This window comes from Hibiscus syriacus, unplaced genomic scaffold, assembly GCF_006381635.1.
Source record: "Hibiscus syriacus cultivar Baekdansim isolate YM2019G1 unplaced genomic scaffold, ASM638163v2 tig00112347_pilon, whole genome shotgun sequence".
Taxonomy (NCBI): domain Eukaryota; kingdom Viridiplantae; phylum Streptophyta; class Magnoliopsida; order Malvales; family Malvaceae; genus Hibiscus; species Hibiscus syriacus.
This window is the reverse complement of record NW_024063308.1, coordinates 140,906-164,456: the sequence shown is the minus strand read 5'-3', so window position 1 is coordinate 164,456 and position 23,551 is coordinate 140,906. Positions and strand designations below refer to the sequence as shown.

General features: G+C 35.3%; 2 protein-coding genes and 1 pseudogene across 2 annotated transcripts; 1 reads left to right on the top strand and 2 right to left on the bottom strand.

Annotated features, from left to right (window-relative positions):
* The first annotated feature begins 340 nt into the window (after positions 1-340).
* Positions 341-799, top strand: LOC120178370 (S-protein homolog 5-like). Its single transcript, XM_039184225.1, has one exon. It carries the CDS (start codon positions 407-409, stop codon positions 797-799), a length of 393 nt encoding a protein of 130 aa, XP_039040156.1. The 5' UTR covers positions 341-406.
* A 6,077-nt stretch (positions 800-6,876) lies between these two features.
* On the bottom strand, positions 6,877-10,280 carry LOC120178315 (annotated as a pseudogene).
* A 796-nt stretch (positions 10,281-11,076) lies between these two features.
* LOC120178321 (putative ion channel POLLUX-like 2) lies at positions 11,077-23,296 on the bottom strand. Its single transcript, XM_039184192.1, is given in 23 exon segments — positions 11,077-11,377; positions 11,553-11,663; positions 12,011-12,084; positions 12,169-12,238; positions 12,330-12,377; positions 12,534-12,574; positions 12,577-12,609; positions 12,671-12,797; positions 12,921-12,970; positions 12,973-13,012; positions 13,273-13,389; positions 13,478-13,669; positions 14,083-14,163; positions 14,241-14,317; positions 19,605-19,752; positions 19,838-19,922; positions 20,685-20,771; positions 21,291-21,395; positions 21,462-21,616; positions 21,726-21,824; positions 21,955-22,030; positions 22,511-22,582; positions 23,044-23,296. Coding segments are annotated over 23 exon segments (2,193 nt in total). The 5' UTR covers positions 23,247-23,296; the 3' UTR covers positions 11,077-11,275.
* Positions 23,297-23,551: the final 255 nt, after the last annotated feature.

The following is a 23,551-nucleotide window of genomic DNA, read 5'->3' as shown; positions in this document are numbered from 1 at the left end:
GTCGGCAGCAGCTAGATAGTTGATAAGGCGGCGGTGGCGCTAGGGTTAGAAATCCTAGAAGAAACCCTAAATGAGTTTAGGGTTTCCATCTAGTTTGGGTCGACTCTGGATTGAATCGGGCCTATGTTGTAAACGGGTTGGGTTTGTAAATGGGTTTGGGTTTGATATTTGGGCCTTGTGTATTTGTAATTATTTATTAATAATAATATAATAATATTTATAATAATAATTATTATTATAATAATACTAATATTTAGTAATAATAATAATGGTAATTTTAAAATAATAATTTAAGTAAAATGAAAAATTAGTGTTTACAGTATTAATGGTGATTAAACCTCTTATTGATTTAGAATTGAGGTGGTTGCCATTGAAGAAGAGGGCTCATCATCATTATTTGGCCAACATGAAGACTTCCACTCATTTTCTGCTAATGTTTTTCGGCATCATCTTCATGTCTGTGTATCCACCAGGACACTTTTTCGGCATCGAGTTTGAGGTTCGTGTGATCAATGGCTTTTCCAACAACTCATCGCTGCCATTGGTGATATGGTGCGTGTCACAGCAGGATGAAGACATGGGGGGCCGAGCTCTACAGGAAAGTGACGATTACGGGTGGCGAGTTAAGACCAATTTATGGGGCAGTTCTGATTACCTGTGTACGTTGAAATGGGACAGAAAGAGGAGGAGTTTCGAGGGGTTTAAGGTTGGTAGAGACAGTCAAAGGTGTGGCAGTCTTAACAAGCGTTGTTGGGTGGTTAGAGAGGATGGGTTCTACTTCAGCAGAGATGAAGTCTAACTGGAAGAAAGAGTTTTCCTGGTGTTGAATTCTTCATGTGAATGAATCCCATGCCTTTTTCTGGGTTCTGCAGATCAAAAACCACATCTCGTTTGTCTGTTTGTCAATGTAGAACACAACCTTGTTGGTTTTTTGGCAAATTTTGAATCCCACATTGATTTTGTATAAGGAGAAGGGGAAATTCTTTTGTTATAAATAGAGCCCTCCTCCTCCTTAGTTTAGCATCCCACAAATATAATTCTTCTTCTATATTAAAGGCTATTTGTACTCTTTCTATCTCTTTGTAATATTTCCTCTATTAGTGAAATATTATTTTAGCAGTGTTCGAGGATGTAGGCATAATTTTGGCCTAACCTCGTTAAATTTTGGTGTTCTCTTTTATGTTTATTTAATAGCTATTGTCGGGTATAGTTGTTAATTATTGTCCTATTAAAATTACTTGTCTTGGTAGTTCTGTCTAAGGAGAATGAGTTTTAAGAGGGACCATTGTGACCCCTCCACTCTTTCTTGGAATCTACCTTGTGGTGATTTTTAGTACAATCGTTTTCACACTAGTAACCTAGATAATAGTTTTCAAGGTGAATTTGTTATTATTGGTGGAAATTAACCCGAATTCCACAACAATTGACATCAGAGCTCTTGGTTTATTTTAGTATGCTCTGTAGTTGCGGCTTAGGCTGATCTTCCACATCAGAAAAAAATTTCCTTGGGCTAATTGACATTCCGCATTGACAGCTATTAAATAAAATTTGTAGCAGAAAAGGCAGACGACACAAAAACATCCACATCGTCGTCAACAGCTTCTGCATCTTCAATTTTGGCAAGAAATACTGTGACAAATGTTAGATTTGCAGTGGAGATTTTTTATGGCACTGGTCATTTCGGCATATGGTAAAGTGAGGTTCTAGATGCCCTATTTCAGCAGGGTCTAGACATTGCTATTGACGGAGAGAAACCAGATGATGTTGAGGAGAAAGAATGGAAGATGATCAATAGATTGGCATGTGGTACTATTCTATCGTGTCTTTCTAGAGAGAAGAAGTATGGATTTTCTAAGGAAACTTCTGCAAGTAAATTGTGGAAGGCACTGGAGGAGAAATTTTTGAAGAAAAGCGGTCAAAACAAGCTCTACATGAAAAAGAGATTGTTCCGCTTCAACTATGTACCAAGTACCACTATGAATGATCACATTATTAGCTTTAATCAGCTGGTGACTGATCAGATGAATATGGACGTGACTTTTGAAGACGAAGATCTGGCTCTGATGTTGATGGGATCACTTCCTGATGAGTTTGAGTTTCTTGAAACTACTCTACTTCATGGGAAGGTTGATATGTCTCTCAGTGAAGTAACTGTTGCCTTGTATAGTTATTAATTGAGAAAGAAAGACAAACAAGAAAACACAAGTGTCGAAGCAGAAGCTCTTGTTGTTAGAGGCCGTTCGAAGAGTCAGAATAAAGGAAGGAGAGGGAGATCGAAGTCAAAGTCTAGATTGAGCAAAGATGAATGTGCCTTTTGTCGAGAAAAAGGGAATTGGAAGAAAGAATGTCTCAGGCTAAAGAATAAAGGCAAACCTGAAAGGGGAAAGGTTGTCTCAGAGTCAAATGTGGTCGAGTATGATGATGCAGATTCATATTTCGCATTTGCTGCTACACCATCAACCAGTTGTTCCAGTTCATGGCTGTTAGATTCAGCTTGTAGCCACCATATGACCCCCAATAGAGAATGGTTCTTTGATTTTAAAGAACTAAAAGGTGGAATTGTCTACACAACAAATAATTCCTCTCTTGACACACTTGGGATTGGTTCAATTCGCTTGAGGAATCAGGATGGATCAATCAGAACCTTAACAGGTGTCCATTATGTACCAGATTTAATGAGAAATCTCATATCTGTGGGAACTTTAGAGTCAAAAGGTTTAGAAATGAGGGCAAAAGATGAGTTTATGAGGATTATCTCTGGTGCACTGGTGATAATGAAGGGAATCCAGAAAAGAAATAATGTGTATTACTTTCTGGGTAGTACAATTGTTGGGACAACAGCAGTGACAACTTCTACTGATGAACAGGAGTCAGAAGCAACCAGGTTATGGAATATGCGCTTGGGGCATATTGGTGAAAAATCCTTGAAAATGCTGATAGATCAAGGATTATTGAAGGGTGCTTGGGCTTGCAAATTAGTTTTTTGTGAGCATTGCAGCAAAGGGAAGAAGACGAGGGTGAAATTTGGAACAACAATCCATGATACTAAAGATATTTTGGATTATGTTCATTCAGATGTATGGGGGCCTCCCAAGACAACTTCATTAGGAGGAACACACTATTATGTCACCTTTGTTGGTGATTTTTCCCGGAGAGTTTGGGTGTATACAATGAAGACAAATGATGAGGTGCTAGGATTTTTCCTTAAATGGAAAAAGATGGTGGAGACTCAAACAGGCAAAAAAATCAAACGATTTTGAGGTTCGTGTGATCAATGGCTTCTCCAACAACTCATCACTGCCATTGGTGATCTGGTGCGTGTCATAGCAGGATGGAGACATGGGGGGGCGAGCTCTACAGGAAGGTGACGATTACGGATGGCGAGTTAAGACCAATTTATGGGGCGGTTCTGATTACATGTGTACGTTGAAATGGGACGGGAAGAGGAGTTTCGAGGGGTTTAAGGTTGGTAGAGACAGTCAAAGGTGTGGCGGTCTTAACAAGCGTTGTTGGGTGGTTAAAGAGGATGGGTTCTACTTCAGCAATGATAAAGTCTAACTGGAAGAAAGAGTTTTCCTGGTGTTGAGTTCTGCATGTGAATGAATCCTATGCCTTTTTCTGGGTTCTGCAGATCAAAAACCACATCTCGTCTGTCAGTCAGTCAATGTAGAACACAACCTTTGTTGTTTCTATGAGAGCACCACAGTTTTTTCCATTGAAATCTTAATGGTGGGCTTGGTCTCGAGCATGGATGGATCGAAGGGTGTTGAATATGGTCATATTTTTAGAAATTTTAAATTTTTATATAATTAAATTACTTTTATATAAATTTTCTATTAATATCAATTTCATATCTTCTGAGCTTTAATTTAAATTCTTAAATTCTACGTCTCTTAACATAAAATTCTGCATATCTATCGGAATCGAGAAGGAAAAGAAAGAAATTTGGTTAGTTATAGGACATGCGCATGCCTTATGGAAGCTGAAAAACAAATATGATTTTCTTTTGGTATAATTCCTTCAACATTTTATTAAATGGTTATTTTGATTTTTTATATTTTTGGATTATTTTAATTCTTAATATTTCATTTTAGAGTAAAAAGATTTCTAATATTTTATTAAATAATCATTTTAATTATTATTTTCTCTTATTTAGAACATTTTTTCCACAATATTTCATTTTAAGTTAGAAACCTTTATTTTGGAGCATTGATTGTTTGTTGACTAATTGTTTCTAAGATTAAAATATTCTAAATTTTTTTTAAAAAATAACTATTTAATCAAATATTTAGAATATATTTTTATAATTTAGTCAAATTTCATTACTTATAATCTTTGTATTTGCCCCAATATACCTTTCTATAAAAGAATAAAAGGTTTAGGGAGAATATAACATTGGTCCGTCCATGGTGAATAGAAATGGGTAGCTAGACCTTAGCGGTTATTTTTTTGGCATAACCATCGATATTCAATTTATTGATTAATTAATCCAGATCAAGTATTACAGAGACAAAGGTGATCCTCCCAACCCAATTTGCTTTATTCGTAAACATCAGGATTTGAACCCCTGACATTGCTTAAGGAATCTAATGTTTAATCCCATTAGATCAACTGATTGTTGGTTAGCCTTAGCGGTTATTGAGTGGAAAGGAAGGTAATTCTGTAAGACAAACTCGTATTTTAAGGTTAAGAACTATTGTTTGTGTTCCCTTAAAAGTTAATAATCAAATCGGATTAGTTTAAGTGTTAAACAACTTGATATCGTTTTAAGTAGGTCTCAAGTTTGAGTTTTTATGTACGTAAAAATTTCCTATTAGAAGACTCATCTACCTGATTAATCAAAGTGAAACTTTAAGAACCAAAAGATATATATATATATATATATATATAGAGAGAGAGAGAGAGAGAGAGAGAGATTTTATCATCATTAAAAACAGAGGGTAATTCTACTTTAACAAATCCCGGTGAGACCGTTAAGGGTGCGTTTGGTTCACGGAATGTAAGATTACCAGTGGGAATAAGATTACTAAGAATGTTGTATTTTGTGTTTGATTCATTTAGCAGGAATGTAAGATTACAATGTTTGGTTAAATGAATAAAAGATTATTAAAATGTATATTTTACCAAATTGTCCTTATTATATATTTATTTTTTTAACAAGTTGAATTCTACTATAATATTACTATACTTAATTTATATTTTTCTTTAAAAAATTTAAATTCATAAAATTTATATAATTTTTTTACAAAATTGAAAAGATAAATAGGTTTAATGAAATGGTAAAATTTTATTTTAACCCCTGAACTTAATATAAAATTCTAATTATAGACTTTTTTTGTAAATCTAAAATAGTTTAAGGATAAATTTGTAATTTAACATTCGTAGATTTTTTTTATTCAACAACAGAATAAAGAAATTTTTGAAAGGAAAAAAATTAAGGGCATTTTAGCCCAAAACGCTGATAATCCAACAATACATAAGAAAATGGAGATATTAACATTCCTTATAATATACCCCCAAAATATCACTGTTGAAAATAAAATACTACCAGAGGCTAGGAATATTGGCTAACCAAACGGGGAAATGAGATTTCATTCCCTTAGTAATTTGAGATTACTCCAACCAAACTCCCCCTAAAAGTTGTACTATAAGGAAGATGGACTCAAGGAGATGTAATGTCTTGTCAATTAGACGATTCACATAACAACAATAGCAATTCAAAATTCAAGTTTTGAAATATAAGTTTTTAGTTAATCCCTTAATTTTGCATTTTTATTCCATTTGATCTTTTAATTGTAATTATTTAAAACAAAAAAAAAATCCTATCAATTTATGAACTCGTTTACACTCTCATAAATATTTTATTCTAAAATTTACTTTTTTCCAAAAAATATATTATAAATACATTATATAACTTAATATGAAATTTGATTTATTAACATTATAAATATTTTTTACACACACACATATATATATATATGATTATGGATAATTGTCTAAATAAGAATCAATTAATACTATGATATAAATAATTATAATTAAATTCTAGGGTAAAGTATATAATTGGTCCTCCGAGTATAGGGTAATGTTTTTTTGAGTCTCTCAATTATTAAAAGTTATAAAATGGTCCTTTAATTATAGGGTATTGCTTTGTTGAGTCCCCTAACTATTAAAAGTTACAAAGTGGTTACCCGACTTTTTAGTATGTTCCAAACTCATCATTTTTCGTTAAAAAATTGACGACAATCTAAGATAGATGTTAACCTGATGACTGAGGTATGATAAAATTTGATCCCAGACCTTATGAAATTAAAATATTAAATCTAAATTATCTTATTTTTCTTTTAATTTCATTTAAGATAGTAATAATATATAATTATATTCAAATGCTTTAACTTTTCAGTCAATATTGTTTCTGGAATATAGAAAAATTATCATATCTCAATCAACATGTTAACATTCAACTTAGACAGTTGTCATTTTTTTTAACAGAAATGGACGAGTTAGAACATATTAAATAGTCGGGTGACTATTTTGTAACTTTTAATAGTCGGGGACTCGACAAATCAACACCCCATAGTCAAAGGACAATTTTGTAACTTTTAATAGTCGAGGGACTCAACAATTCAACAACCTATAGTCGAAGGATAATTTTGTAAATTTTAATAGTCAATGAACTCAACAAAACATTACCGTATAATCAAAAGACTATTTGTGTACCCTACCATAAATTTTAATAGAAACTCAATCAAATATATTCGATTTAATCAAATTTAATAAATTCAATTTAGTTAAAAAAACTCTAATAAAGATTTGATGATAAAATCATACTCGTACTCATAAATTTAAATTTATTTTTCACTTAATTTGACCCGATTCAATCCAATTCTCACTCTCGACCAAGGTTGGATATAAGTTTTCAAGACAACTGGCATGCCCACCTTCCACCGGAGAGGCCATGCCGCCACAAGGGCCCAAAAGCAAGCAAAGACTAGACAGGTTTCATGATTGTTTATTATTCATCATCATTTTCAGTTACCTTTTACTTCTCCAATTTCATAAATCTCCATGCAAACTGATTCAGATCATTCATCCAGACATTGCCGGGACCGAAACCTAGTATCTGAAAGTAATCGAACAATACGTTTTTCAAGCCTTTTTGCTCCTGGACCAGGCCTCAAGATATCAGCATCCCCCCACAATGAACATGTATCGTTTTTAGGAACACCTAAGCACCATCCACCTGGTACAACTCTCCCGGGTTTGCGTTTCAAAATTTTTCTGTCGATACGGTCAAGTACCGGATCGTCAAACTGGAACTCTGCCGCAAAGGCATCTCCACTCTGAATCATAGCATCAAATTCTGCAGAATTGGTTAAGGAAGGCTTCTTCGAAGAGGATACATTGGAGGTTACATACTGTAGGTTATGGTTTATAACAGTACGCTTGAACTTGTCAGTGTTACAAAGGATGGTAGGGAAATAATTGGTGAAAGGATATGGCATATTTGCCAAAATACATTAGCAAAGTCCTTGGAAGATTGTCTGTACCAAGGATGCAGAACTCGATGAAAGTACGAGTTAACATTGTGAATGTTGAACCTGCAAAAGATGTGATCTCAACAAAAGGAAGTGCATGTGATATCTTCTATGAATACACCAGTTATATAAACAACAAAGGAAGTAATCTTCTCAGAGCAAATCAGTCATTTATGAAGCCATTAAAAATTAATTGAACGGATGTAGATGATGGAAACCAAACAACTCTCGACATAAGGGGAACTTTATGTCACGGCGGTTGTCTAGAATAATGATCATCGAAGACTTGTTCTACATGAGCATTTCAGTGATAGAGAAATTTTCCAAAGAAAAGGGTGGGGTCCTGCAACCAACTTACTATACCATTATTGCTGTACGACGATACATGGAACATATGCAATCTCCTACAACAGTCTCATAACATCTTTAATTGTTTTGCAAATGGATAGAATTACCATGTTGGTCACTACTAACAAGACAAGATGGTAGCAAGGCTTTCTTTTAGGGCAGAAAAGATTGCTTCCACTTAAAAACTTGACCCTAATAAATGCATGGAAAGTTTATTTTTTATAAATTCCTTTCCTCTTTTCCTTTTAATTTCTATTTAGTCAAATTGCAATCGGATATTGAAAAATTAAAAAAATCAGCAAATGTATGATGTAAGTAGAAGGTAAATAACACATTAGGCCATCCACCAATAGATCTATCCTCAAGGTTCAGCTGAGAGGCAGATAGAACTGCCTATACGCACCAAGCTCAGGTTGCCACTACATAAACATAGAGAGGACTATGATTTAAGTGCAATTTAAATACATAGAATCTTTTCAATTAACAAAAAAGTTGTTGCTAGTGATACTAATTTTATAGTCCATAACAATTCCAGCCAGCAACAAAAATCAAAATGGTGGAATTTAAAAACTGGCAAGGAGGAGAATATATCCAAGTTCAAAGGGTTTTGATCATCACTATTCAAATGAATAGGACCCATCCATTAAACGTGAAGTCATGTTGTGAATGGTGATTAAACAAGTATTCGATAATAACGGACAAAAAATAATGGAGGGGGAGCTGAATCCCAGTTCAATCTAAAGGATTCAAAATTTTTCATTTTTCAATTTTTCTATTGCTTTGCCTTCTCCATCTCTCGCACTTCTCTCAACAAGTTTACTTATACAAAACGTTACTTCACCTCCAACAAGATTATCATTCAAGCTGATAGGTCCTAACAGTCACATGGACTAGAAATAACATTCTTGTAGCACCTCTCAGTGCCTCCAAGTCCATACAGAGGTACTACATTGATAGCTGCAGCTACGCTTAACCATGCAAATTTTGTGATCTCAAAAAACTATAAAAACTACAGATTCAAATCAAAATCTGAATCATTCTGTGTTTGCAGGTCCACCACTCTAAATCTAAGCTCACTTTGTTCATTGTCTAGCTACTCTAGTAATTAAGAATGAACACGGTAGACATGAGTATCACATTTTCTACAATGTTTTTTCCAAGACTTAGAAATAATAATAATAAATAACAAAAGTACCCAAAAACTCGACAGAAAGAAGCCAGGCACGAACACATACCTGAAAACAACTTGAATGCATTGGGCAATACCCGCTTCTGAGTAACATAAAATACCTCATCCTTTTCCAAAAGATAATGCCCCGTATCAACAATTATTGGTTTCAATCTCTTGGACCTATAATAAACAACGCCCAACACATAAGACTAATATTAATCAACATTCATCAACTTAAACCACACCAACTTAACTACAAGTATGTTACACATATTCCCAAACTACGTTGCTATAAACTTCCAGTATAAGAGCAAAATCATAATCGGATTAAGAATGAAAAATATAAACACAGATTCCTAAAAAGACACTAGTTTGGTTTTTTGTATCCATATGTCCAGATAGCAGAATAAATGAATTATAGGTGGAGTTAACATACTCTTTCCAGTTAATGTAACTGCTATGATTTACAAAGTTGAGATTTTTAGGAAGGTATGACAGAATGTGAAGAAGATCTGCAACATCCATAAATAACCAGAAATGAAAATCTATCAAATGAAAGAAAAGAAAACACAAACCCAAAATTAATCCCAAATCAAAATTTTAGGTGTACCATCTTGAGTAACAATAGGGTAATCGCCAGCATTGAGAGCGATAAACCAATCCCAATTCGAAGACAAACGTAGCAAAATGGAGGCACCGTGAAGCGTGGAAGAGATCGTTGAAGACCCTTTTCGGTAAGCATAATTTGCCTTACCTATAACGTTGACATTTTGCGCAGCTCTAAAAATAGGCACCGATAGGACAGCGACGACCAATTGGTCACGTTCAGTCTGGGTAGCAGACAGGTCAAGGTGAAGAAGGTAGTGGTTTCTGGGGTGATATGAAGCGAAGAGGAGGCGGAGGATCCGAACCGAGTCACCGGCAGATCCTGATATGAGGTAAGCAATGGAGGGAGGGGTGGGGATGTTGGTTCGAGAGACGGGTCGGTTGGGGAATAGAGCCGGGTCCCGTCGGATTGTGAGTGATTGGGAGGCAGAGGTGGAAAGAAGGGAGAGGATAAAGAAGAGGGAAATGAAGAAGGTTGCTACGATTAAGTAAGGATTGCATTTGGAGTGGTCTTTAGGGACGGCGGAGGCGGCAGTGGTGGTGTAAGGTGGTGGATTTTGGTGGTGGTGTTGCATTCCGGCGGCAAAGGTTTGGATTTGGTAGTTTTACTAACTAACCGCTGTCATAATCGTTTGTCACTATTTTTAAATTTTCAATTGAGTTATTCAAAATATATGATTTTTAAAAAAATCAAGTTTAATTAAATTTTAGGATTTTATCTTGATAGTTTGAAAAATATACAAAATGATTTTTATAAAAAAAAATCAAATATTTTATAAAATTTGTAAAATAAACAAATATGTATAATCCTTAAAACTCTTTAAATATCTATAAAAACAATAATATTTTAAAATTGTTCCAAAATAATAGTTTTGTTATCTTATGAAATTAAAATATTAAATCTAAAATATTTTATTTATATTTTAATTTTGTTTAAAATAATAATAAAAACATAATCTTAAATTTATATTCATATGCTCTAACTTGAAATTCATTCAATATTGTTTACAATGTTTTTACTTTAACTATTTTTTTATAATTACATATTTTCAATTTATATTTATTAATCCAGATCGAGTACTGCAACTTCCTAATATGAGGATGACCTTAACAACTCAATATGCTCCGTTCACAAATGTCAGGATTTGAACATTTGATCTTACTTGTTGGATCTAGTGTCACATCTAGTGTCACATTTCACTAAACCAAATAATTGTCGTTTACTTTAACTATTTTTTCTTAAATTTAACTCCAATAAATTTATTCGAATTTAACTTTATTTCACTCTTTTTAATTAAGAAAATAAAATATAATTCGTCAACTTGAATTTATATTCAGATTTACAAACATTAAATACAACATTTTCTTTCTTTTTTGCCAAAAATGAAAATACATGTTTTTTTATGTCCACAAATTTAGACATCACAAGAGGTCCAAAATTCAAGTTTCTCTTTCCCCAACCCTAATCAGTTTCACATGTGAAACTAAAAGATGATGGTTCAACTCAAAAGTATGCAATTCATCAAAGAGTTTATGAAGCTTACAACCATGAACATTACCGAGAAAAAGAAAATGCAAAGATGAACAAAAATGACCTGCAGTCTAGTTGCTTTTACACAACAATAGGTTGCTCTCCTTCGAACTCGGATATAACGATTAATGAATCAGTGATTTCTAGGGAGAGAGGCTTCGATTTGGGAGTTGGATTAATAACCTGCAACAATGGATTAGGTGTGGCATTGTTAAACAATGCAGTGGGACCAGTGGTTGATAACTTCATTTCTAATGCACTTATGTATGGTAACTTTAAAAGCTAGATATCTTAGTGCACTTATAAGCAAAATCTTTAAACAAAACGTGGTTAATAACAAAGATGAAGTATAATGTACCGTTTTGTTGTCTTTGAGGTATCCTATGGCGACTTCTCGTCGCAGACGTGCCCTTTCGGATAGCTCTGAGAACGATGGGTTCTCCCCTTCTTTCATGTATAAGCTTATATCCTGTAAAGAAACATGGGTATTTGTTCGTAATCTTAACCATTGACAACGCACGCACACCCTGCAGAAGCAACTGCTCGATACCGGGACATTCTTAGAGTAATACTCCCTTTTACCACTAAGGTTGTAATCTAGGAATAAGAAAAAGGATGCTAAATTTGTTGAATTCCTAGTACCTATATAACCAACTAGGCTAAAAACCCGACTTCTTCAACAATCTTTGTTTTGCAGAACATTTTCCTTTAATGATAAATCGACCAAGGCTAACCTACTCCTTAAAGACTTCATTGTCCGATTCGTTTTCGGTAAGTTCAAACATGAAGCTATAGTGTTGACATATCATCCATTACCTTTACATATATTTCATCACCTTCAGAATTCAAAATTTCTTTCCACACTTCATTGAGTTCACTGTTTTCTGCCACTGTCATGCACAACATAAAGCTATTTCTAAGATCAGAATATGGAAACAGAACAAATACAACTATGGCAACTGTAACTTCAAGACCTTGAGCTGTTACAAGACTCATCACTTCCTCTGCCGCAATGTAAGTCACTGATGGCTTGATTCTTGTAATCTGCAGAGTTTTATGGATAAAATATGTGAAAAACCTTAAGAGAATAAAATATCATAAGCAAGTAATTCTCAAATGTCACCAAAAGGATTACTTGTTTGCCCATTTTTGAGTCACTAATCTCCGCAACTAGATTTTGCACCTGCAGAACTATCGGAACTGTTAACTCAATTCTCAAATATTGATACAAAGATAATATTAACAAAGATAATGTTAACTCAATTCTCAAATATGTTCTAATACTTTTCTTTTATATATATGAGGAGTTTATCAAAGATAATATTAAACCATAACTCACCGTCACTCCGAGTTTGTTGCAGATATTTTCAGCAAGAAGAGAGAGTATGCCGATCGTTTGTCAGCCCTAGACGGATCTGAAAAGAAAATAGTTAGCCTAACGATTAATTTACCAACAGAAGCATTCTCTATCAATACCTCCAAGAAGCCATTCTTTATTGGAAATCACAACTATAGACAAAGGAATTTGATTCACTTTCTTGATAAAATTTTGTATGTTCATTATGGTTTCCTCTAAGGTATCATAGTTCATGGAGTTTCCAACCTGCAATGCATGAAAATATAGACAGTTTAGAAGGAAATGATAAAAGGCTCAGTGTTACTGTCATTCTGAACACAGATAAAAAGTATCAAGAAGTTTGGCATGATCAATGGAAGGGACCCATACCCTATGGATAACCTGGACATTTTTAGTTTTCTTTGACCAGACATGCTGCTTGCTCTCTTCCTTTCTTCTAGTGGGACATCCGATAATATTTCCTGCCAAGTGCGGATAGCTCACAAATAGTCTAAAATTAACATTTGCAAATGCATGAAAGTTGTTTTCCATCAAGAAGTAACATGACTTAAGGGGGTAAAACAAGCATTCCCTCTAAGAATATGCAACTCGATGCAGAACTTAAAGGTACACGTCCATCTTGAAAACTATGAAGTACATAACTCTTTATAACTGAATTCCAAGACAAGATACTAGGGAAGGGTCATGGTTGAAATTTTAGACAAAGAATCCAAAAGCATACCAACACACTTCCAGGGCCGAGATAATTATCATACTCTTCAATCATTTGTACAACATCTGGGCGCCATCCAATAAGAAGTATGCATTCTTTGTGTCCTAAACTCTGGTCTGATGCCTGCTATGCAAACATGAGAGTATACAAGAGGACTTACAGAACATTCAATTGATGCTGTCACTTGCAACACTTGTCTCTTTAGTGAGCATACCTTCGCTCCCAGCTTTTTGGCACGTTTCACAATCTTTAAAAGCTGTTCTTTTCTCAATTCTAAAGCAGGAGCTAAGGTATCATCATTTGTTTTGAAAACTTCTGGACTTTGTAATGTCTCGGTTTCGTTTCTTACATCCAACAATGCAAGTTGTTGTTTAGTTGTCCTATGAATAGGTGCAATTAGTAATACCTACACGGATAAAAGAGAAATATGGCAGGATGCATACAATATAATCAGATAAGGAATAAACCGCCTAGAAATTTCAGTAAAGAAGTAATTTTCAAGAAAAATCTTCATCCGTAGTCATATCACTATGAAACTATCAAGGTTGCTACATATATTTCTGTTAACACGAAAGTTTATATTTCACTCCTTGAATATACTGCAGTGCAGAAAACATAATGAAGTCAATATGCAGAAGATTACGAACAAGCATGATACTCTTGAATTATTAGTGTTATTCCCTCTTTTATGTAGTGATTTGGAGAAATAATTATTTTTCTACAATAACATTTCATAATGCCAAAATTTTCAATCTCAACTTTAAAACATCGAGGTAAATGAATGTAAAAGAAGTTCAAAACCTCATACTGTCTACGTACTTTGTCAGTTTCCTGAAGAGTTTCATTGTCTGCTGGATGGAAGTTTATCTTACCACCCCGATAAAGACCACAAACAACCGCCTGAAAAGAAATCAACATAAAAAACAGCTTGGAAGTTCTTCATACTGGTAAAAATAAGTTTTAGCAAAAAGCATTACCTCTTGGAAACCCTTCCGTATTTGTCTATATGTAAATCCTGTTAATCTAGGAAACTGGCAAAGATTGAATACTCTTTCTGCAAAAACAAGATCTTGATTAGCCTTGGAGCAGAAAACTACAGCATAATCTGTTGAAAGTAGAGGAATACCTTTTTTTTTTTTCCAATAATCAAACAGGTTACATGTTCCCTAAATATATATGCTGAAACACCTAATTTCTAGGGATATATACAACTTACCTAGAATAGGATCAAATCTATCTAAAACAGAAAGAAATAAACAGGAAATAAATATATAAGGATATGGTAACAAGCTACCAGAATCCCTTAATATATGGAACTGAATATTGATCTGTTTGACTCTAGATTTCCTTAATTTCGGCCCTCTAACATGCAGACATATATGCATTCAAACTAAACTCCAAATAATTCTACACTCCCCCTCAAGCTGGATGGTAAATGTTAATTAACCCCAGCTTGGAACTTAGATCATCAAAAGTCTTTCTTGGTAGAGCCTTAGTAAGAATGTCGGCTGTTTGAAGACATGTGGGTACATATAGCATTTTGATCATCCCTTCCTCTATCTTCTCCTTTATGAAGTGCCGATCAATCTCCACATGCTTAGTTCTGTCATGATGGACTGGATTCTTGGCAATGCTGATTGTTGATTGGTTATCACAGAACATCTTCATAGGTTCTCCACTAGAAATTCTTAATTCCTCTAGTACCCTTCTTAGCCATATTCCTCACAAATACCATGGGCCATTGCCCGAAATTCACTTCTGCACTGCTCCTTGACACCACTGATTGCTTCTTACTTCTCCATGTGACTAGATTTCCCCACACATAAGTACAATACCCTGAAGTTGATCTTCGGTCTTGTATTGATCCTGCCCAATCTGCATCACTAAACACCTCTATGTCTCTTCTTTGATTCTTCTCAAAAAATAATCCTTTCCCTGGTGTTAGCTTCAGATACCTTAGGATTCTATACACCGCCTCCATATGTTCTTCATTTGGATTGTTCATAAACTGACTTACCATGCTGACTGAAAAACCAATGTCTGGTCGTGTGTGAGAAAGGTAGATTAATTTACCTACTAGCCTTTGGTATCTGCCTTTATCCACCGGTGCACAATTTTCTTTAGTGCCTAATTTTGTTGTTGAATCCATAGGTGTGTCCGCTGGCTTACATCCAAGCATCCCAGTTTCTTTTAAAAGATCCAGTACGTATTTTCTTTGGGAAACACAGATTCCCTTTCTTGACCTTGCAATTTCCATGCCTAGGAAGTATTTGAGCTGTCCAAGGTCCTTGATTTCAAATTCCTTAGCTAGAAGACCTTTGGTAGTGTGATTTCTTCCTCATAATCTCCTGTTAGGATAATGTCATCCACATACAATGAGGATAGCCAGTTTTCCTGCAAATGAGTGTTTGACAAACAAGGTGTGATCTGTTGACATTGAGAATAGCCATGATTCTTTATTACCTTGGTAAATTCTCAAACCAAGCTCTTGGTGATTGCTTGAGCCCGTATATGATCTTTTAAGTTTGCAAACTTTGTTGTCAGTTTTCGGTGTCTCAAATCCTGGAGGGATTTCCATGTAAACTTCCTCAGTTAAGTCCCATTTAGAAAAGCATTCTTGACATCTAGTTGGTGAAGGGGCCAATCAAGATTTGCAGCTAGTGATAGGAGAACCCGAACTGTGTTTAACTTGGCTACTGGGGCAAATGTTTCTTCATAGTCGATTCCATATGATTGAGTGAATCCCTTTGCCACTAGCCGTGCCTTGAAACGATTAACACTTCCATCTTCATTGTACTTGATTGAGAATATCCATTTGCATCCTACTGGCCTTTTTCCCGATGGTAATTTGATATTTCCCAGGTGCCATTCTTTTCCAGGCATTTATTTCTTCAAGCACAGCAGCTTTCCACTCAGGAGATCCAAGAGCTTCTTGTATGTTATTTGGGACCTGAGTGCTGTCGAGGTTGGCAACAAACGACTTGAATTTTGGTGACAGGCCTTCATATGATATAAAGGTGTATATAGGATGTTTTGTGCAAGTTCTAACCCCTTTCCTCACGGCAATAGGATAGTCACTGTCATCACCAGTTTACTCTGTGAGGGCTCAGGATTAGGATTACCTAAAGGATCTTCACAAGATCTTGGACCAGGATCAGATTCTTGGTTTTGCTGCAGAGGTGCTGGATCTTCACAAGATCTTGGACTAGGATCAGATTCTTGGTTTTGCTGCAGAGGTGCTGGAGGTTCCATCTCCTTTTGGTTCTTTCTCCTCCGTGAATAGGTAATCAACTCATTATTAGTTGTTGATTTACTAATGTCTAGATTTTGGTATGAAGATTCTAGGGAGAGATGTTGTTGAGGAGAAATAGAGTTAGAATTTGGAGAGAGCTGAACTGATTCATCAATATCCCAAATTTGATATTCCTGGGTAAAATTGGTCTCCCCCTGAATATCAAATTTGGGGTAGTAGGGCTGGTGCTCAAAAAATGTAACATCCATGGAGTGGTAGTACTGTTTAGTGACCGGAGAGTAGCACTTATACCCCTTTTGAGTTGGAGAGTACCCAAGGAAGATACACTTAAGTGCTCTAGGATCAAATTTATCCCTTTTATGTTGATGGACATGAACAAAGGCTGAACACCCGAAAACCTTGAAGGGAATAGTGTTGATGAGACGTGTATTTGGTAAAAACTGAAGTAAGGTTTGACAAGGACTTTGAAAGTTGAGAATCCTAGATGGCATCCGGTTTATGAGGTATGCTGCAGTGAGAGCTTCACCCCAGAAATGTTTCGGTACATGAGTAGAAAACATAAGAGATCTTGCAACATCTAGAAGGTGCCGATTTTTCCTTTCAGCATTCCATTTTGCTGAGGGGTGTTGACACATGAGCTTGATGAATGATGCCATGACTCAAGAGATAATCATTGAGTATGAACTTGAAGTATTCTTTGGCATTGTCAGTTTTCAGAATTTGGATTTTGGCTTGGAATGAGTTTGTATCATGGTGTTGAAGTTTTTGAAATCTGACCTGCCTCTGATTTTTCTTTCATGAGAAAGACCCATGTAAGCGAGTGTGATCATCAATAAATGTAATGAACCAACGGGAACCAGTCACATTTTTAGTTTAGATGGCCCCCAAACATCACTATGAATCATTGAAAAAGGATGGGATTCTTTGTAAGATTGGTTGGGATAAGAATTACGGACATGTTTAGAGAATTGACAAATTTCACACTTGAACTCATTTGGATTTTTATTATGAAATAGAGAAGGAAACAGCTTCTCAAGATACAAGAAATTCGGATGGCCTAATCTATAGTGCCATAACATGATTGCACTATCATTATTAGAACAACTGACAGAAAAAGAAGTAGGATTACCAGACACTAGACAATCGGACTGATAAGTTGTGCCTTGAGGAGGATTTGTAACCTCGAGAAGATAGAGTCTTGAGCACATTTTAGCACTGCCAATCGTCTTCCCCGAGTCCAAGACCTGAAATTCACACATGGTTGAACCAAATTTAGTCACACAATTCAGGTCTCGAGTAAGTTTACTAATGGACAGTAAATTGCAATTCAAATTTGGCACAAGGACTGATTCAAGTGTATATTCTCTGATACTTTAAAGAACCTGTACCAACCACTTTGAGAGTGAACCATCGGCTATTCTGACCGTTAAGTGTTTATCACATGGACTGTAGGTAGAAAATAGGTCCTCATTTCCAGTCATATGGTCTGAAGCTCCAGAATCTATAATCCATGGATTTGACGTCTATTTTTTAACACTGAGAGCGCTTAAAAAATTACCTTTTTGGGCTAAGGACCCAGTACCAACCACAGTGGAGGTTTGGGCATGCAAAGACTGGTTGAACAGCTTCTGTAGAACCTCTAATTGTTCCTTGCTGAATGGAGTGGGTTCAGGTGAAGGTTTGTCATCCATTGAGGCAAATTGCCTCGCCCCTCTTTGTCGTTGGCAGACCGAGAAGACTTCCAATCTGCAGGCTTACCATGAATTTTCCAGCAAGTGTCTCTGGTGTGACCAGGTCGGCGGCAGTGATCACACCAAGGGCGTCCTTCTTTGGTTTGGTGTCATTGTTGTGTAGGAGTTCCCTCTAACAGCAAGGGCTGAGCTCTCAAGACTTGTCATTGGTTCTTGAGAGCCCATCATGATTTCTTTCGACTCCTCTCTCCTGACTTCAGAAAAAGCCTCCCGGATATTAAGTAGAGGTTTGGATCCCAGATTCTTCCTCTTACTTCATCTAGATTTTATTTAATCCAATCAGAAACTTATATTCTCTTCCGTTCAATGATCTGTCTATACCTGATTCCATCATCTAGGCAGCTCCAATTGTGCTCCTCGAACAAGTCCAGTTGTTGCCAATAGCGGTTGAGTGTATTGAAGTACTGGGTTACTGTTAAATCTCCTTGACGGAAGTCATGGAGAACACTCTCCACTTCAAACAACTCAGATGTATTCTCATTGTTGGAATACGTTTCCTTTGCAGCCTCCCAGATTTCCCTTGCTGTTCTGTAGAGTAGAAAGTTCTCTCCGATTTCATTTGTCATGGAATTGATGAGCATGACATGACCATATTATTCTCGGAATTCCAGATTTTGAACTCATCATCCTGGCTTGGCTTGGCAGCCACTCCTTTGAGATAATCATCCTTTCCTCTTGCATATGAACATCATAACAGAGTGGGACCATTGGAGATAGTTGTTCCCATTCAGTTGTGTCCTGTAATGGGCATGGGATTGCTATCTCCACTACTGTTACTGGAGGCCATGGCTACCTGGTTGGAGGTGATTTGGGACACGGAAGCAGTTGAGTCACTTCTCCCGTATTTGGTTATATGAGGGATTTAGGGTTCAGAGTATACTCTGATACCATGTTGAAAGTAGAGGAATACCTTTTTTTTTTCCAATAATCAAACAGGTTACATGTTCCCTAAATATATATGCTGAAACACCTAATTTCTAGGGATATATACAACTTACCTAGAATAGGATCAAATCTATCTAAAACAGAAAGAAATAAACAGGAAATAAATATATAAGGATATGGTAACAAGCTACCAGAATCCCTTAATATATGGAACTGAATATTGATCTGTTTGACTCTAGATTTCCTTAATTTCGGCCCTCTAACATGCAGACAAATATGCATTCAAACTAAACTCCAAATAATTCTACATAATCATATGAACAAGACTCGAAATTTGATATAAATTGCCTTTAATGTATGCTATTACGTAGTTAATGTAAATATTACTTTAAGCTTTCAGTGTCTTCCCAACATCAGAATATAAAAAATGTCAACAAGATCTCATATTGTACTTCGATAATTAAGCAAGTGCCTGTAGATTTTTATGAGCCCCTTTTGCCTAGAACATTGAACAAATAATTTAGAAGCAACATTTTCAATTGGCTCCACTTTCAATCCAGAGATCGACTTCAAGAGCTCACATGTATTGGAGTTTGAAACCTGCCTCAGAAAAGAAACCCTGAAATTAAACTCAAAATTTCTTGGTAGAATTATATTAATCCTATGTCTATGCAAATGCATATACCTCAACAACAGTTGGGATGGATTCCATCTCAGGAATAGGTTGAAGTGCTAGTACAGAGAGAAATGCATCAGTGTCAACTTCATACCTAATCAGTTAACGAACTGTAGTTACTTAACTTACCCGGCAGAAAATTGTCCATTTTATGGACTAATTAAAAAGAAACATGCAAAGAATTGGGTAGAAATGAGAGTTGCTGTATCTATTATCTTTACTTCATTCTCCAATGAAATAAAAAATAAAAAAAATCCATTCTTCTTCATAGTTTTCTAAACCCTCAAGTCTAAGGGTCTCAATCACTGCAATGCTAAGTTCGATTTTATAAACTACTATTAATCTGGCTACTAATATTATATGTAAAATTCAGTTAAATTAATTATCTGAAAATGAAGAAAACGGTTAAACTTTGCTCCATAGTTGTGTGCAGGCCAGAATGAGCTCTCATTATGCAAAGCAACCATGAGTGCGTGTAGGATGGAGGTCATTGAACCTAAAAGAGTTTTAAGGAAACAAGGTCCCAGTAGGAATGGGCCGAGGGGGGAGAGGACGAGGATAGTCGCCCCACTAAAAAATTTAAATTATCATATATTTTAGATATTATTTTATATTGATAATCTGTTTTCACCCCCTAAAATTTTATAAGTTGATCCTCTCCTAAAATTTTAGAAGTTGGTTCCCTAACATAAAATCTTGTCCCCCACTAAGATACTCCAAAATGATGTGATGTAACTCTCACAAAAGAAGACAAATATATATTCAAATTCCTATACACATCCCGCAGAAAATTAAATAAAAGCAAAAGCAGTTAAAAATAATAAACTAATTTCATTAAAGCTGATAGAGGACTTACTGGTCTCCTTTTGTGGGCAGTACAATAATGGCTCGTGCCTTATTGGCCGCTGCTCTTTCAAATGATTCTGTCAAACTAAGGCTACAACTGCAAAAGCAGGCACAACTTTTAGGAAATCTAAGCTTAATTTTTATAGACAATTCTAACTCAACCAATTAGAATTTGCATCTATTCCATGAACACCTAAGTGGATCGAAAGTTTACAAATTGAACAAGAAGATGTAAACGTGCAAAGAACTCGAAAGATCTTGAGACGTAACAGCTCTAAGCTTTCCTTTGTGCACTACCGTTTATAGAAAATTCTAAAGTCTAGAATTTTAGAATAAGATGTATACAAGAGAGTAGAGACAACATACATAACAAATATTGTGCTCTTTCCGGGATAATATCTTCAGTTAGATCGATAAGACAAGGTCCTCAACTAACGTGAACAAAGGATGTCTTATCATTAACAAAATTTTATAATTTATATTTTATGTAAAAATGTTTTCACTGCCTGCTGATTGCTTAAGATGATCACCGTACTTTCAGGCATGGAAATGACTATGAAAGGGAAACATAGTTGGAGTTTGGAAATTTAGGGAAAAGCAGACATTGTTTTTAGACCTCTTTGTAAGGATATCAATATGGTTAAGATCCTTGGCAATGTTGTCAGCCAGCTTGTCAACTTGCTTCCTTGGAAGATCCGACATAAGAAGAATTCTTTGCTTCCTGTAAAAGCAAAATGCATGTATAAGCCAATAACTACTCATAGAAAAAGGATGCATAATGGTTTACCTGGCTGTAGCAGTACCCAAGCGCACAGCAATTTCGTGATATTTATTTAGCTGCTTTAGTATGAAAGCCAGGCGACTGTTCATACCACAAATGATTATATGATCAGTCTCCAAAACTTGTATTTGTGCACCTTCCCTGAGTTTTTGCATGTTGGTCTGTGAACCAATATGATAATGTCAAGGGCATCTAATGGGAAACAAGGTAAATAATATGAAACTTCATAAAATGGAAAAGGTAAAATTTGCTCTAGATAGCAGTGCTTACTCTGAATTGTTCTGTCATTGTGCTTAACAACCGAGAATAAAATAATATGCCCCATATAGCTAGAATGAAGCCAATAACACGTTCAATACGCGTTCTTTGCTGTAGTTCAACACATTCATATGGTTTTCAAATGATAATGTTTTCAATTTCCAGTTTTGCAATCAAACAGGCAATATGAATGTGATCATATCTTAAAACAACGAAATTAGGTTCATAACAAATCACGCACTCTTAAATGGGTAGATGATGAACACAAGCATGCCCACGCTTCCCAAAAGCAATCCTCGAGAGATTGTGTATTTCCCCTATGTTGTTCAAGGCATTCACAAAAGTCTAACATATGAGAAATCATAAACAGTCTAATGGGGGAATCATATGCACAAATGAGAAATAATTAAAATTAACAACATGCACTATGACAAATGCTTGCATTAGACAATCTTTCACAGTCTAGGACCTTCGGTAGATTCAAGATATAGTGAATCTAAAAAGAGTAGGAAACATTACAATTATAGAAAGAATTCTTGGTTCATGTACTATGTCAAGATAAACAATATCACATGTATAACATCATATTTCTTCTCTCGTTTCTCATTAGTTGTGAACATATTATAGATTTCAACAAAGTGAGGCTAAATAGAGGGGAAATGTATCTTTCCAGAGAAGAATCTAAAGCATAAAAATTATTGCAGCAAAACTAAACATAAAAAACTCTGCAAAGCCTGACTTTACATATACCATAAACTTGCCACAATCGTTTATAAACTGCTATTCAAATACATTACCTAAACTTGAAGAACAGGAAGCCGCCAATAACAACAAATGAGAAGCATGCTACTAGGAGAACCACAAGAAACCTAAAAATGATAGAGATAAGAGAATTATTCAATTCTTAAAACATAAATTCTGAACTATAAATCTATATAGACTCCAGAAGGGAATAAAAAGTTATTTATATATTAAAGAAGACAGAGGCAACGTAAACTAGCATGTATTTCCAAAACTTCTTTGATCCCTGTCAAAGTTGCATGCTATTAATTTACTCTAAAGATAAGTTCATGCTTATTAAAAGGGATCACACTTCAAAGTCTTAATAAAGTAGGTCATAATGAGGGACATCTATACATGACCTATATTTGAGTATTCTTGCACAAATTAGCCATTCTTGATTGCAGAACCTTGACTTTTGCACTAATCACTATCAAATTTTTGTCATAGCCCTAGAGAACGGCCAACAATAATGCATTATTACCAAGTCCAGACAAAAGTCATAGAAGAGTTAAAAAAATGGGAAAAAAGGATGGTAAGTTTCACTAACGTGGCAATATTTTTCTCCATTTGAATATTGAATAAATACAGTAACCGTGAAAAATTCCATCTGATATCCTGAACCGAAGGTAAGGACAAGTCTAAGTTAAGAGGAGTGGGTTTATTCAATGAACTAGATATGCAGGCAAGTGGTAGGCTTCTAGCTGACAAAGTCTGAAGTAGATGAGGAAATAAGTCTTGGATCATCTTCATTAATATGTTGAGGAAATCTAATTGCGTTAGTCGCAATAAGAAAAACGATGACATAGTTCCAGTGGTCAGTTTAGCTTGATGATCCAGCAGCTGCAATGATGATATTAAGAAAATTAGGAAATTATAATATTCAGCTTATCTCCGTCAACCTTAGGAAAAAAGAATGACCATGCAACAAGGTTCTATAGGACTAATAATCATGAAGAAATAGCAGGCAAAATGTGAAAACTCAATATTTCCAATGGTGTAGCAAAATATAGGTGCAATAATGCAGATGAAAAATCCAAAGTACAAATAGTTACTAG